This window comes from Osmerus eperlanus, chromosome 5 (assembly GCF_963692335.1).
Source record: "Osmerus eperlanus chromosome 5, fOsmEpe2.1, whole genome shotgun sequence".
NCBI lineage: Eukaryota > Metazoa > Chordata > Actinopteri > Osmeriformes > Osmeridae > Osmerus > Osmerus eperlanus.
Window position 1 is genome coordinate 3,570,027 of NC_085022.1, and position 12,239 is coordinate 3,582,265.

Sequence of the window (12,239 nt, forward strand, 5' to 3'; positions counted from 1 at the left end):
CAACCAAGCTCTGGATAAGAACGTCTGCTAAATGACTAAATGTAACCAAGGAAACGGCAATAATTAGCTTTGCGTATCAGCACTAATAATAGCATCAGTTTACACTAAACAACTACTCTGGTAAGCACTCTTGGAATGTGGGCTAGGCTTCTCTTCCTTGACTTTCTTGAGAGTACAGATCTGACACAATTTAATTGGTAAAAACCATGTTGTGTCAAGCTTGGTGTGGCTATCTCTATATTGTTACATCAGAAATGGATAGATAGCCAAGGACAGCAGACCCATGGCAGTAACGGAGTCTGTGTTGCGCATCGACTGCGCGATGATGCGTCGGTTGGGGACGTTCTATCATATCGCTAATGTGTTGTCTAAATACTCCGATAGGCAACTACTTTGGACTACCGTAGTAAGGCTATCTATAGTGTTTCAGGATGACTGTCCTCAATCTAATTTCAGTAGGGCTGTTATCATATTTGTTTTCATGCACATTTTTTACGCAATACGTATTCTAGGGAAGGCTTAGAAAAACTGACACAGGATTGCCAAATCATGTCCTTGGTTTGGAATGACGTCCCAATGCTACATTCCAGTTATATTTAGAGCCTATATATAGCGGAGTCGCCCTCTGTGTTGTTGGTCCGCTTGCTGTAGAGACAGGATCTTGTCCATATAAATGAGAGATTAAATAATTATCATAGTACAGAATCACCTAAATCCAACTGGATTTTTGCATTGAGTCCACGCAAGTTTGTTTTCAAATTGGTCACAGCCTACGCCCAAATCGATCTTTTTCAGAGAAAATAAATATGCGAATAATAAGAATAGAAGTAGCCTAAATCATGTTCCTGGAGGAAAAATACAATTTCAGATAGGGCGCAATACATTTAATACAGATTTAATATTTAGGATATTTACAGCTTTTATTAACTACTGTTATGATATGACCGAAACCCAGAAACCGGTTGAAATCCCCTGCTATGCTCTCTGGGTAAAGTGATCTCTACGACGCTACACCCGGTATCCGCCCATACAAGCGTTTAGGCCAACCTCGAATTCAGGACAGCAGGCCGAACGCTGTATCAAATGGAAAGTTCTATCGATTAATTTCCTCTCTTTCCTCCGTAGCTCATTGACATTTAAAAGACATTTCATGAACACAAATGCGGTCGTTTCAGTGTGAAGAAGGAAATGCTGAGATCGTGTGAAAAAGGACTATCTGTTTGACTTATTTGGTCGCTACTTCGGACACGGAACTCCACACTCAAAAGGTACAACAATTGAACAAGATCGTTACATTTGTTTTCTTTGTAGACAATAGGCAGAGGGGCGACGTTGTATCCCCTCGTCTGCCAGTTGGTTCAATGTTTAGGCATTGAATGATTTCATACATCTCGAAAGATTCGCCGCTAAAAGTAAAGGCAAATGTTTATGCAAACTACGCCCAATTGTTAACCGTGCCTGGCCCTGCAATGCAGACGTATGCGGTAGCCTATATGGCGGCTACAACTCGCCCATGAATGTGATGTGTAGTAACCCTGGCTTGTGCATATCATTCAATCGGTTTGGAGTTCTTGCTGGCTTGTGGTTAACTTTAACATTTGGCACCGTTTTATCCCGGTGTAGTAATGCCCAGAAAGGCTGCAAACCCACTGTAGCATAACCATGTGCACCGTCCCCAAGCTAGTAGCCTTTTTTTTGTACAAAACGGGGGCAAATGCACAATGGATAGACAATAACGAAATCAAGTTTTCTTAGATCAGATTCAGATGTATGGAACGCTTTTTAGATTCTAGATTGTTGTAATGTATGCAAAAGTTATGAGGCCTTGGTTAGTGTTTATTTGATGGCACACACAAGGTCTGTTTAATTGACGTACATGACGAACATAATCGTTCATTCTATTTATTATGGACACTTAACTATCTTGTAGGAAAGGGCAGCAACAGTTTTTTTTTTTTACCAGAGAATACAATGAATAGCCTATTTCACAAAAGGGGCTCTGGTAGAAGAATCTCTCAACCATCATGAAACGATAAACTCAGGGAAAGTGCTTGCTTAGCCTCAACAACCTTGTTGATTATTGGAAATGACAGCTGACTGTACAGGTGTCAGGACGAACCAATCATTGGCCAGCTTTCGATATAACATGTAACGGTCGTGAAAATGTTCCATAGTTGCAACCATGGTTAGGCAACAATGTTTCCGTAAGTGAACATTCCATAATTGAAAACTTGCTTAGTGAAAAAGAAACGTAGTTTTTATGTGCACTTTCTCAACGGTCACCAGGATGATCAAGTTTTTTTTGAAGACAATCTTTCATTTAAGTGTGAGGCTTGTGGCCTAGCTGCAGATCTTTTTGCTTCAGTTGTGGAATGTCACTTATTACACCCATCAACAGACAGTTAGAGAAGTGTCAAGAAGCACAAACTTGGTGATTAAATCTGTATTAGAGGGTGGCCTGAGGCCTGGTTAGCTGTGGGTTTTGCTCAGTGTCTGGACAAGCCATGTACAGAGCAGTCTGCCCCCCTCCCCCTTGTGGGGCTTATGCTCAGATAACATTATTGGATTTCTGACAAAGTTTAAAGAGACACATTCCGAATTCTTAGTTGCCTGTTTGTGTTCACCTTTATTTAAAATATCTTCAAAGATCGAGTTGCTTTTCACAATTTTTGATGCCGTCCACCTTTGTGAATGTGAATTGGTAGTTAGGGTGGGGAGGTGTGTTTTGAATATAGTTTGATAGTGTGTATTTATTGACTGACCAAGCCATGTTTGTCTGTGTTCCCCAGGTGAATCATGACAGAATACAAACTGGTAGTGGTGGGGGCTGGAGGCGTGGGTAAGAGTGCCCTTACCATCCAGCTCATCCAGAACCACTTTGTGGATGAATACGACCCCACCATCGAGGTAACCAAGTTCTGTGTGTGTGTGTTTCCTTAAAACTGTACAAGTGTATGTGTCTAGCATGAAAGCACGTCTGAGACTCCTACGAGAGTAGAAGTATTTTAAAACTAGTGATGTAGCTGGTTTTTCTGGTTGAAGACGCGATAGACACCAAACAGGTTTAGATTTTTTTTTTTGCGTGTGCCTGCGAGCATTGCTCATGGGAGGTGTGCTTTGAGCTGTGAAAAATAACTGCAATCAGAATACGGTAGCGTTTATCAATTATGCATGCTCAAATGTTGGTAAAGATTTAAAGACATTCTGCTATTTAAATCTATGAATATTATGTTCCAAAAAATGTAGGATCTTAATTTGGTCCATCAGTCAGTCTAATTACATGAGCACAGTCAAAACAATGATGGATATCTGTGTGATTAAATTCTTGAGTGCTTTGACACTTTGGAAATTAAGACCCCATTATATTTTCTAAAAGCTATCAATTTTTGAAGACTGGAGGGAGGTTGAGTTCTCTCCCCCTACTGTGCACACGTACGCAGTCTCTGACTGGGAATATGAGACTAGAGATATGAGGCCAGACAACATCTGCTCTGTTTCTCCCATAGCCTCTCAGAATGCCAGGGCGTTACTCTGCTCTGCTAGTCTAAGAGCATCTCACGATTCCCACCCTAGCCGCTAGGACCCGTGAACACCTCTTAAACAGGAGGTTCACAAGGAAGAACCGAAGGGCAACGCCTTCCATACGGCCACGGCATCTTCTGAAGGGCCATTTATAATAGCTAGTCAATCACCGTCCACCAACACACTCTCTCAACCCTTCTCTTTCTGTCCTCTCGCTTGCTCTCTCTCTCCTTGTCCGCCTTCCAGGACTCGTACAGAAAGCAGGTGGTGATTGACGGGGAGACGTGCCTGCTGGACATCCTGGACACTGCAGGTCAGGAGGAGTACAGTGCCATGAGGGACCAGTACATGAGGACAGGGGAGGGCTTCCTCTGTGTCTTCGCCATCAACAACACCAAGTCCTTTGAGGACATCCACCATTATAGGTGAGGTACAGGCCCTACGTAGACCATCTACCTCTATAGGTGAGGTACAGGCCCTACGTAGACCATCCACCATTATAGGTGAGGTACAGGCCCTACGTAGACCATCTACCTCTATAGGTGAGGTACAGGCCCTACGTAGACCATCTACCTCTATAGGTGAGGTACAGGCCCTACGTAGACCATCCACCATTATAGGTGAGGTACAGGCCCTAAGTAGACCATCTACCTCTATAGGTGAGGTACAGGCCCTACGTAGACCATCCACCATTATAGGTGAGGTACAGGCCCTAAGTAGACCATCTACCTCTATAGGTGAGGTACAGGCCCTACGTAGACCATCTACCACTATAGGTGAGGTACAGGCCCTACGTAGACCATCTACCTCTATAGGTGAGATACAGGCCCTACGTAGACCATCTACCTCTATAGGTGAGGTACAGGCCCTACGTAGACCATCTACCTCTATAGGTGAGGTACAGGCCCTACGTAGACCATCTACCACTATAGGTGAGGTACAGGCCCTACGTAGACCATCTACCTCTATAGGTGAGATACAGGCCCTACGTAGACCATCTACCTCTATAGGTGAGGTACAGGCCCTACGTAGACCATCTACCTCTATAGGTGAGGTACAGGCCCTACGTAGACCATCTACCTCTATAGGTGAGGTACAGGCCCTAAGTAGACCATCTACCTCTATAGGTGAGGTACAGGCCCTACGTAGACCATCTACCACTATAGGTGAGGTACAGGCCCTACGTAGACCATCTACCTCTATAGGTGAGATACAGGCCCTACGTAGACCATCTACCTCTATAGGTGAGGTACAGGCCCTACGTAGACCATCTACCTCTATAGGTGAGGTACAGGCCCTACGTAGACCATCTACCACTATAGGTGAGGTACAGGCCCTACGTAGACCATCTACCGCTATAGGTGAGCCAGACACTTAGTAGACTATCCATCATTATAGGTGAGCTACCATGTGTAGGTGCAAGTTATTTGTGCACTATATTCTGTCCTTAATCCAAACCAGTGGTTGCATCTCAACTGAGATGCGGTTGGCGTTCTCCTGAGCGTCTCCGCATCATCTAAATGAGGCTGTCCAAATACGTTTGTTTGTGTACATTAGTTTAGTAGAAACCTTTTATCCAAAGCAACGTACAAATAGTGAAGGACCAACAGTATTACGGTTCTGTATTTGACAAGCCACAATGCAACAGAATGTTACTTGTATGTGTATTGAATGGTTGTGTGTCCCTGTTCCAGAGAGCAAATAAAGCGAGTGAAGGACTCTGAGGATGTCCCCATGGTCCTAGTGGGTAACAAGTGTGACCTGCCTTCTCGCACAGTGGACACCAAGCAGGCCCAGGACCTGGCCCGTAGTTATGGCATCCCCTTCATCGAGACCTCGGCCAAAACCAGACAGGTGAGGGGGACTGGCTACACACACACACACACACACACACACACACACACACACACACACACACACACACACACACACACACACACACACACACATAGACACACACACACACACACCCCTAGATAACCAAAACCAGACAGGTGAGGGGAATCACCCATGCTGCCCCCACACCTACTCACACACGCACACTCACACACCAATCCCCATTCTCCCCTGCCGTGGACCTACAGGAGCTCTCAAAATATCTAGTTGGACAGTTTAAACAAGTCAATCAACTTGTGAGACTTGTGTTATTTTGTGTTCAGCTTTCCCATTTACCAAACCCCTCATTCCCGCACACACTTGGAGCGAGGCCAATGGCCTTATCCTGGCACTTCATACTCTCCCATCTCATTTATTTTTGTCTCAAAGGTTGATGAAATACCATTATAATAACATTTCTTATGATATCATAATAACAACCTAAAGAAATGAGCCTAAACCAGCGGTGTCAGGTCTCTTAATGGCTTTATAATCTCAAGCCCTCAATCTGCTGGTCTGCTGAGGTCTCCGTACTGTCAAGCTGCACTTGAGTTGTTCCACAATCTATGGATGGGTGCTCCCCCTCCTGATGGTGCTTGGAAAAGCATGGGGTAATGTGCTGTGCATCATTAGAGCTTCTTTGGGTAATGTTTCTGATTTTCTTAATGGATGATTATTGAATCGGTGCATGCTTCTCTGTCAAATGTGGGATGGTCTCCGATTAACGAGCAACACAATGGGCCTCGCTTTCCGTTCAATCAACTGATCAGTAAATACATGTCATTTAATGTGCATGGCAGGGAAAATGGTTGATAATTATTTGGGGTATCATGATGATGATGGTGGTGATGATGATGATGATGATGATGATGATGATGATGATGATGATGAGGAGGGGGGAGGGTGTGTGGGGGGGTTTGGCAGTGGGAGCAATCAAAACAGAAGGATGCATTGTGTTGGTGGTGTGTGGTGTCGTGTTGTGGCGTGTGTGCTTATGTGTTCGCCTGGTTGGACGGCGCTTTGATCATTGATCAGTCGCTCCTCTGATCCTCTTTCCTGCCTTCATCCAATCACAACTTCCTCTGGTGCCGGGGATGCTAGAACCCTGATTCTTCTTCCTCCAGCTCGCTCCTCTCCTTCTCTCACACTCCTGTCATTCAGGCACATCTTGGTGGGGTTCATGTGCAGCTGTCTCCACTGGTAGGTGTATACCTAGCTGTTAGCCGTAGGAGAGCATTCTTGGCATCACCCAAGAAAAAAAAAAAAAAGTTGAATTTCAAGCTTATTTTATAAAACAATATTTAGGCTATTTTATTTGTCATCTTTTCCCCCCCACTTGAACAATTGAATTTGGAGAGGATGATTTACCCTGGTCCAGTAAAATTGTTTACTCAAACTTTTCCCCTCATTCACTGTTAGCAAGCTAGGCACAGAACTACAAGGCCATTCTCATAGCCCATAGGGACAATATAGTCCCCCATATAGACCCTGTATAGTCCCCCATATAAACCCTGTATAGTCCCCCATATAGACCCTGTATAGTACCCCATATAGACCCTGTATAGTACCCCATATAGACCCTGTATAGTACCCCATATAGACCCTGTATAGCCCCCTTATAGAACCTGTCTAGTCCCCCTTATAGAACTTGTCTAGTCCCTCTTATAGACCCTCTTATTGACCCTGTATAGTCCCTCTTATAGACCCTCTTATTGACCCTGTATAGTCCCTCTTATAAACCTCGTATAGTCCCTCTTATAGACCCTGTATAGTCCCTCTTATAGACCCTGTATAGTCCCTCTTATAGACCCTGTATAGTCCGTCTTATAGACCCTGTATAGTCCCTCTTATAGACCCTGTATAGTCCCTCTTATAGACCCTGTATAGTCCCTCTTATAGACCCTGTATAGTCCCTCTTATATACCCTGTATAGTCCCTCTTATAGACCCTGTATAGTCCCTCTTATAGACCCTGTATAGTCCCTCTTATAAACCCTGTATAGTCCCTCTTATATACCCTGTATAGTCCGTCTTATAGACCCTGTATAGTCCCTCTTATAGACCCTGTATAGTCCCTCTTATAGACCCTGTATAGTCCCTCTTATAGACCCTGTATAGTCCCTCTTATAGACCCTGTATAGTCCCTCTTATAGACCCTGTATAGTCCCTCTTATAGACCCTGTATAGTCCCCCTTATATACCCTGTATAGTCCCTCTTATAGACCCTGTATAGTCCCTCTTATAGACCCTGTATAGTCCCTCTTATAGACCCTGTATAGTCCCTCTTATAGACCCTGTATAGTCCCTCTTATAGACCCTGTATAGTCCCCCTTATATACCCTGTATAGTCCCTCTTATAGACCCTGTATAGTCCCTCTTATAGACCCTGTATACACAAACCTACAGAAGCCGTATCCCCCTGCCCATAGACCCAGTACAGCTCCCCGTACACCTCTCCCCTGCGGTACTCCCTAACACTGAGGGGCTGTGTTTCATACTGCAGCGAGTGGAGGATGCCTTTTACACCCTGGTGCGGGAGATCAGGCTGTACCGCCTCAATAAGCTCAGCAAGGAGGAAAAGACCCCACGCTGCGTCAAGCTTAAAAAGTGTGTTGTGATGTGAACTGGGTAAGTGTGTGCTACCGTGCTGCTGCCAGAGGTCTGTGTGTGTGTGTGTGTGTGTGTGTGTGGGGGGGGGGGGGGGGGTTGATGATGATGATAATGATGGTGGTGCTTCCCTGGGTTCTCTGCCTTCCTCAACATAACCAGCTGGGTTCTGCTGAGTTCTGCTGGGCTCCTAGAGGACCTCCTGCTGGAGCTCCTGATTCCTCCTGCAGGGGGCGGGGGGTGTTTTGGTTCTGTGTGCAGTGCATCGTGGGTGATCATTCTGTCACCGCCTGTGAGATGGGAGAGAAGGAACGGACAGTGGTGTGATTAAGGGATCCTGTCTGCCGTGATCTGGGAGGATATCGTCTGTGGACGTGTTCCTCATGCAGTGTGGGGGGAGGATGACGGTGCTCTCACCCAGATGCAGTCCAACGGGGGGGGGTGGGGGGGGGGGGGTGGGGGGGGGGGGGGGCGGGCGGGCACGTGGGCACGTCACAACGAATCTTCCCACACACACATTCCCCTTTTGTCTTGGTCTTACTGCCTCCCTCCTGCGGTCTCTCCATCACACTCCAAAGTCACTTTTGGCTCTTTCCTCTGCGGTTTCCTTTCTGATGCAATCTTGGGCAATGTCGCACACGCTGAATGGCAAAGCCTTGATTCTTCTTCTCCGTATATCTCTGTCTGGGCCTCCCTCCCCCCTCCCAGACATCTCTCTGTCTGGGCCCCCCTCCCAGACATACTCAGCCTGCTCCTGCTGCTTGACAGCCCAGACCCCTCCACATCCACTCCAGACCCCTCCACATCCACTCCAGACCCCTCCACATCCACTCCAGACCCCTCCACATCCACTCCAGACCCCTACACATTCACTTCCAAAATCAACATAATGGGGACCCCTTGCAATGCAACAGCAGCCAGACTGGACACTACATGGAATTTGCATGATGTGGAAAAAAAAAAGGAATTAAAAGAATGAAATGCTGACTCGTTTGGGTGAACCTTTAACAAGCTGTGGTCTGTCTCCCCCCCCCCGCGCGCAGGGTGTTGACGATGCCTTTTACACGTTAGTCCGGGAGATCCGAAAACACAAGGAGAAGATGAGCAAAGAGGGCAAGAAGAAGAAAAAGAAATCCAAGACTAAGTGCATACTCATGTGAATACCCCTCACTTCCCCCTCCCTCTCCCCCAGCCCCCCCCCCCCCCGCCCTTCTCCGAGACAGACTAAAACAAAAATGTGTTCAACTGTTGAAATAATACATTTTGTACATTACACTAAATTATTATCCTCTTTATCTCAATACCTACATTGCTGAATACTAAACCAATGTGTCTGCCTTCTCCCCCCCCCTGTTATTTGCTTCATTTGAAACCAATAAGCTTTATTTTCTGTTTTGTGCCAGTCTCCCATGTGTGTTGGTCCAGTCACTGGACAAGTAGGCAGGAGGCCACACAGTCCTGTCAAAAGAATGTCCGTAACAACAAACTATCAATACTCTTTAATTGTACGCATGTTGGACATGGTAGTAACAACTTTTCAAACAAGTGATTTCCTGTGCTGGGAAGCCATGTCCTGCTAGGATTTCAACCTAGCCTTATCCAGTATGGAACGCCAAAGATGAATTCCATCCCATTCAGTCGTACACAGAGCAGAGCAAGGACCAACACTTTAGTGGGCAAAATCCTTAATGTCCCCCCCGTCAGGGTGTGTCGCCGTCAGGGTGTGGCCCCCCCCCCCCCCCCCCCTCGTTTGGAGACGCCTCTGGGCAGATGACGTCATCTGTTGCCGAAGCGTCAGACACACCCCTCTGCGTGTCTGGGTTTCCTCTCCTGCGTTATGAATAATTCCCCTGTATTAAGTTAGATACAGCTTTCATTATAATATATTTTGGAAAAAAATTGATTTTCTTTCACTGTTATCCATGCACCATGCTCTCACTGTTATCCATGCACCATGCTCTCACTGTTATCCATGCACCATGCTCTCACTGTTATCCATGCACCATGCTCTCACTGTTATCCATGCATCCATGTTTAAAACTGGGGAGCCGGGGGGGGGGGGGGGGGTCTCAGTGGGAGTGAGTTGAACGTTGATGCCCCCAGATGGCAGTAGATCAAGCCTCGTCCATTCTCTTCTGCCAGCAACACATTCTGCTATTTTGGCTTTGGTTAAATGAATGGCTTGACAGCTTATTAAAAAGCAATCCTACGTCAAACAGCATCTCTGTTCTTCAGCGAATTTTCTTCTTTTTTTGTGCTGCCAGAAACATGTCCCTGAGTTTGGCGTCGTTGAAAGAGTTAAAAATATTGAAAATAACTTTTTATTTCCTCCAAATATGTTTATGGAGCTTGATAGAGAGGGGGCTTGTTTATGCTTGGAAAGGCATGTCCTTGGACACCTTTTCAACTTAAATTACTGTCCGGTAAAATAATTAGTATGTAATTTTTTTTTATATTTCACAAAGCGTTCTGTGTCTGAGTGATGGAACTGGAACGGATATCTGTAAATGAGGCGGTGATTGCCGTTAAATATGTTTTTATTCTGAATTTGTATTAAAAAAACCACCCTGGAATAAGTTGACATATATTTCACCAACCTGTCTCTGGGTAAAATGTGCCTGGGCCTTGTACACAGACCCTTCTGTGTACACTTAGGTGCTATATGTGAACTGCAGCCCAGTGAACTGAGGCAACATCTGCACATTTCAGTGGTTTAGACCCACATATTTACACAAACGTGCGTGCATGTGCACACAACCAGACTTGCACAAAATGCTATTTGTGAGTAACAATATTACAAGTGATACAGATGACATAGACAATGCAATTTATTCTCAGAATGAAACTTTTTTGTTTTTGTTTTGATCCAATGTATTATGATCTTTTTATTATGTTCATAAAGTAGATGTTGACTGGTTATGCGGTTTAATTATGGAACCAATTTCTTAACAATGATGTTAAACTAATTCTGAAATGTCCCTCTTTACATCTTTATTGTTTTATTTGTTGCGTGCCAACGGCGGATTTCCAAAATGTCTTGTTTATACCCGGAGTGTATTTTAACAACCTTTGTATAGTTGTGATACTGAAAGGTGCATATTTTGTAAATCGTGCTTCAATTTCGTTGGTGTGTCTAAATGAATGTTGCGTTAAACACAGAGTCCCGCCCCTCTGTCGAGGCTCAGGGCTCCAGGGTCCTCTGTCGAGGCCCAGGGCTCCAGGCTCCTCTGTCGAGGCCCAAGGCTCTGGCCTCTGGGCTCCGGGCATCGGCCCAGGCCTGGAGAGGAAATGAATGACCACTTTTCACCACATTTTCTGTAGCTGGCTGTGGGCAGCGTATGTAGTGTGGTGACCTGGTCTTGAATCACCACTTCTATTTAACGTGTAATAAAGACAACATGAAGAGGAACAGGTTTTTATGTATTTTTCTTTACAGTGTATGTGTATATATATATATATATATATTTTATATTCTGCAATGTATGTGTGTACATATTTGATTAACAGAATAGGATGTGTACAATATATATGTAGGTAGACATGCATACACTGTGTTCACATGTTTAGTCTTGGTTATGCATCCAGACTTTCAAGAACCAATTATCCTGCACAGATTCACTTTAAAATAGAGGCCTTTTCTGTATAGCTACCTTATGAGGTTTAAATATGATGGAGGATTTATATTTAACAATATAAGTACTGTTTAGCATGACTTTGAATTGAATTTTTGGGGTTCTAAGATCTGCCTTGGAATATCCCCAGTGTCAAGATTTAAAAAGGGCTATTATGACGTAATGTTTTTTTTACCATTCAAGCTGAGCTTTAGATCTGGTCCAGCAGAGGGCACTGTTCATCCTTGTGTGTTCGGAGCGTATGGCGTCACCATTGAGTGAAATGTCAGACACAAGTAGTCAGTCAGGCAGGACAACACTGGGTCTTACAGATGACACCAATATGGCATTTATTCCACAGGTCTTGTCAAACTATGGAACTGGACACTAGTCTGGCTTCCCATCATGAGTTTTAATTAGTTTCATTTATTTAGTCTGTAATTAAACTCAATTATATCTGAGAATAGCAACAGTGGGTTGAGATAGGAGACTCCCTGGACACAGACTCCCTGGACACAGACTCCCTGGACACAGACTCCCTGGACACAGACTCCCTGGACACAGACTCCCTGGACATGGACTGTTGGGTTAGTTTGTTCATTTTTGCTGGAATAGAATATTTGGT

At 44.9% G+C, this 12,239-nt stretch overlaps 1 protein-coding gene across 2 annotated transcripts; it reads left to right on the plus strand.

Moving 5' to 3' along the window:
• The first annotated feature begins 987 nt into the window (after nt 1–987).
• On the plus strand, nt 988–11,412 carry kras (v-Ki-ras2 Kirsten rat sarcoma viral oncogene homolog). 2 transcript variants are annotated; one of them, XM_062461149.1, is made up of 6 exons: nt 988–1,268; nt 2,790–2,907; nt 3,769–3,947; nt 5,217–5,376; nt 7,900–8,024; nt 9,047–9,185. In XM_062461149.1, exons 2-5 carry the CDS (start codon nt 2,797–2,799, stop codon nt 8,017–8,019), a joined length of 570 nt encoding a protein of 189 aa, XP_062317133.1. In that variant the 5' UTR covers nt 988–1,268; nt 2,790–2,796; the 3' UTR covers nt 8,020–8,024; nt 9,047–9,185. The 2 variants fall into 2 exon arrangements, with proteins under 2 accessions (XP_062317133.1, XP_062317134.1); XM_062461150.1 differs by lacking the exon at nt 7,900–8,024 and having other exon boundaries at nt 992–1,268; nt 9,047–11,412.
• The last annotated feature ends 827 nt before the right edge of the window (nt 11,413–12,239 follow it).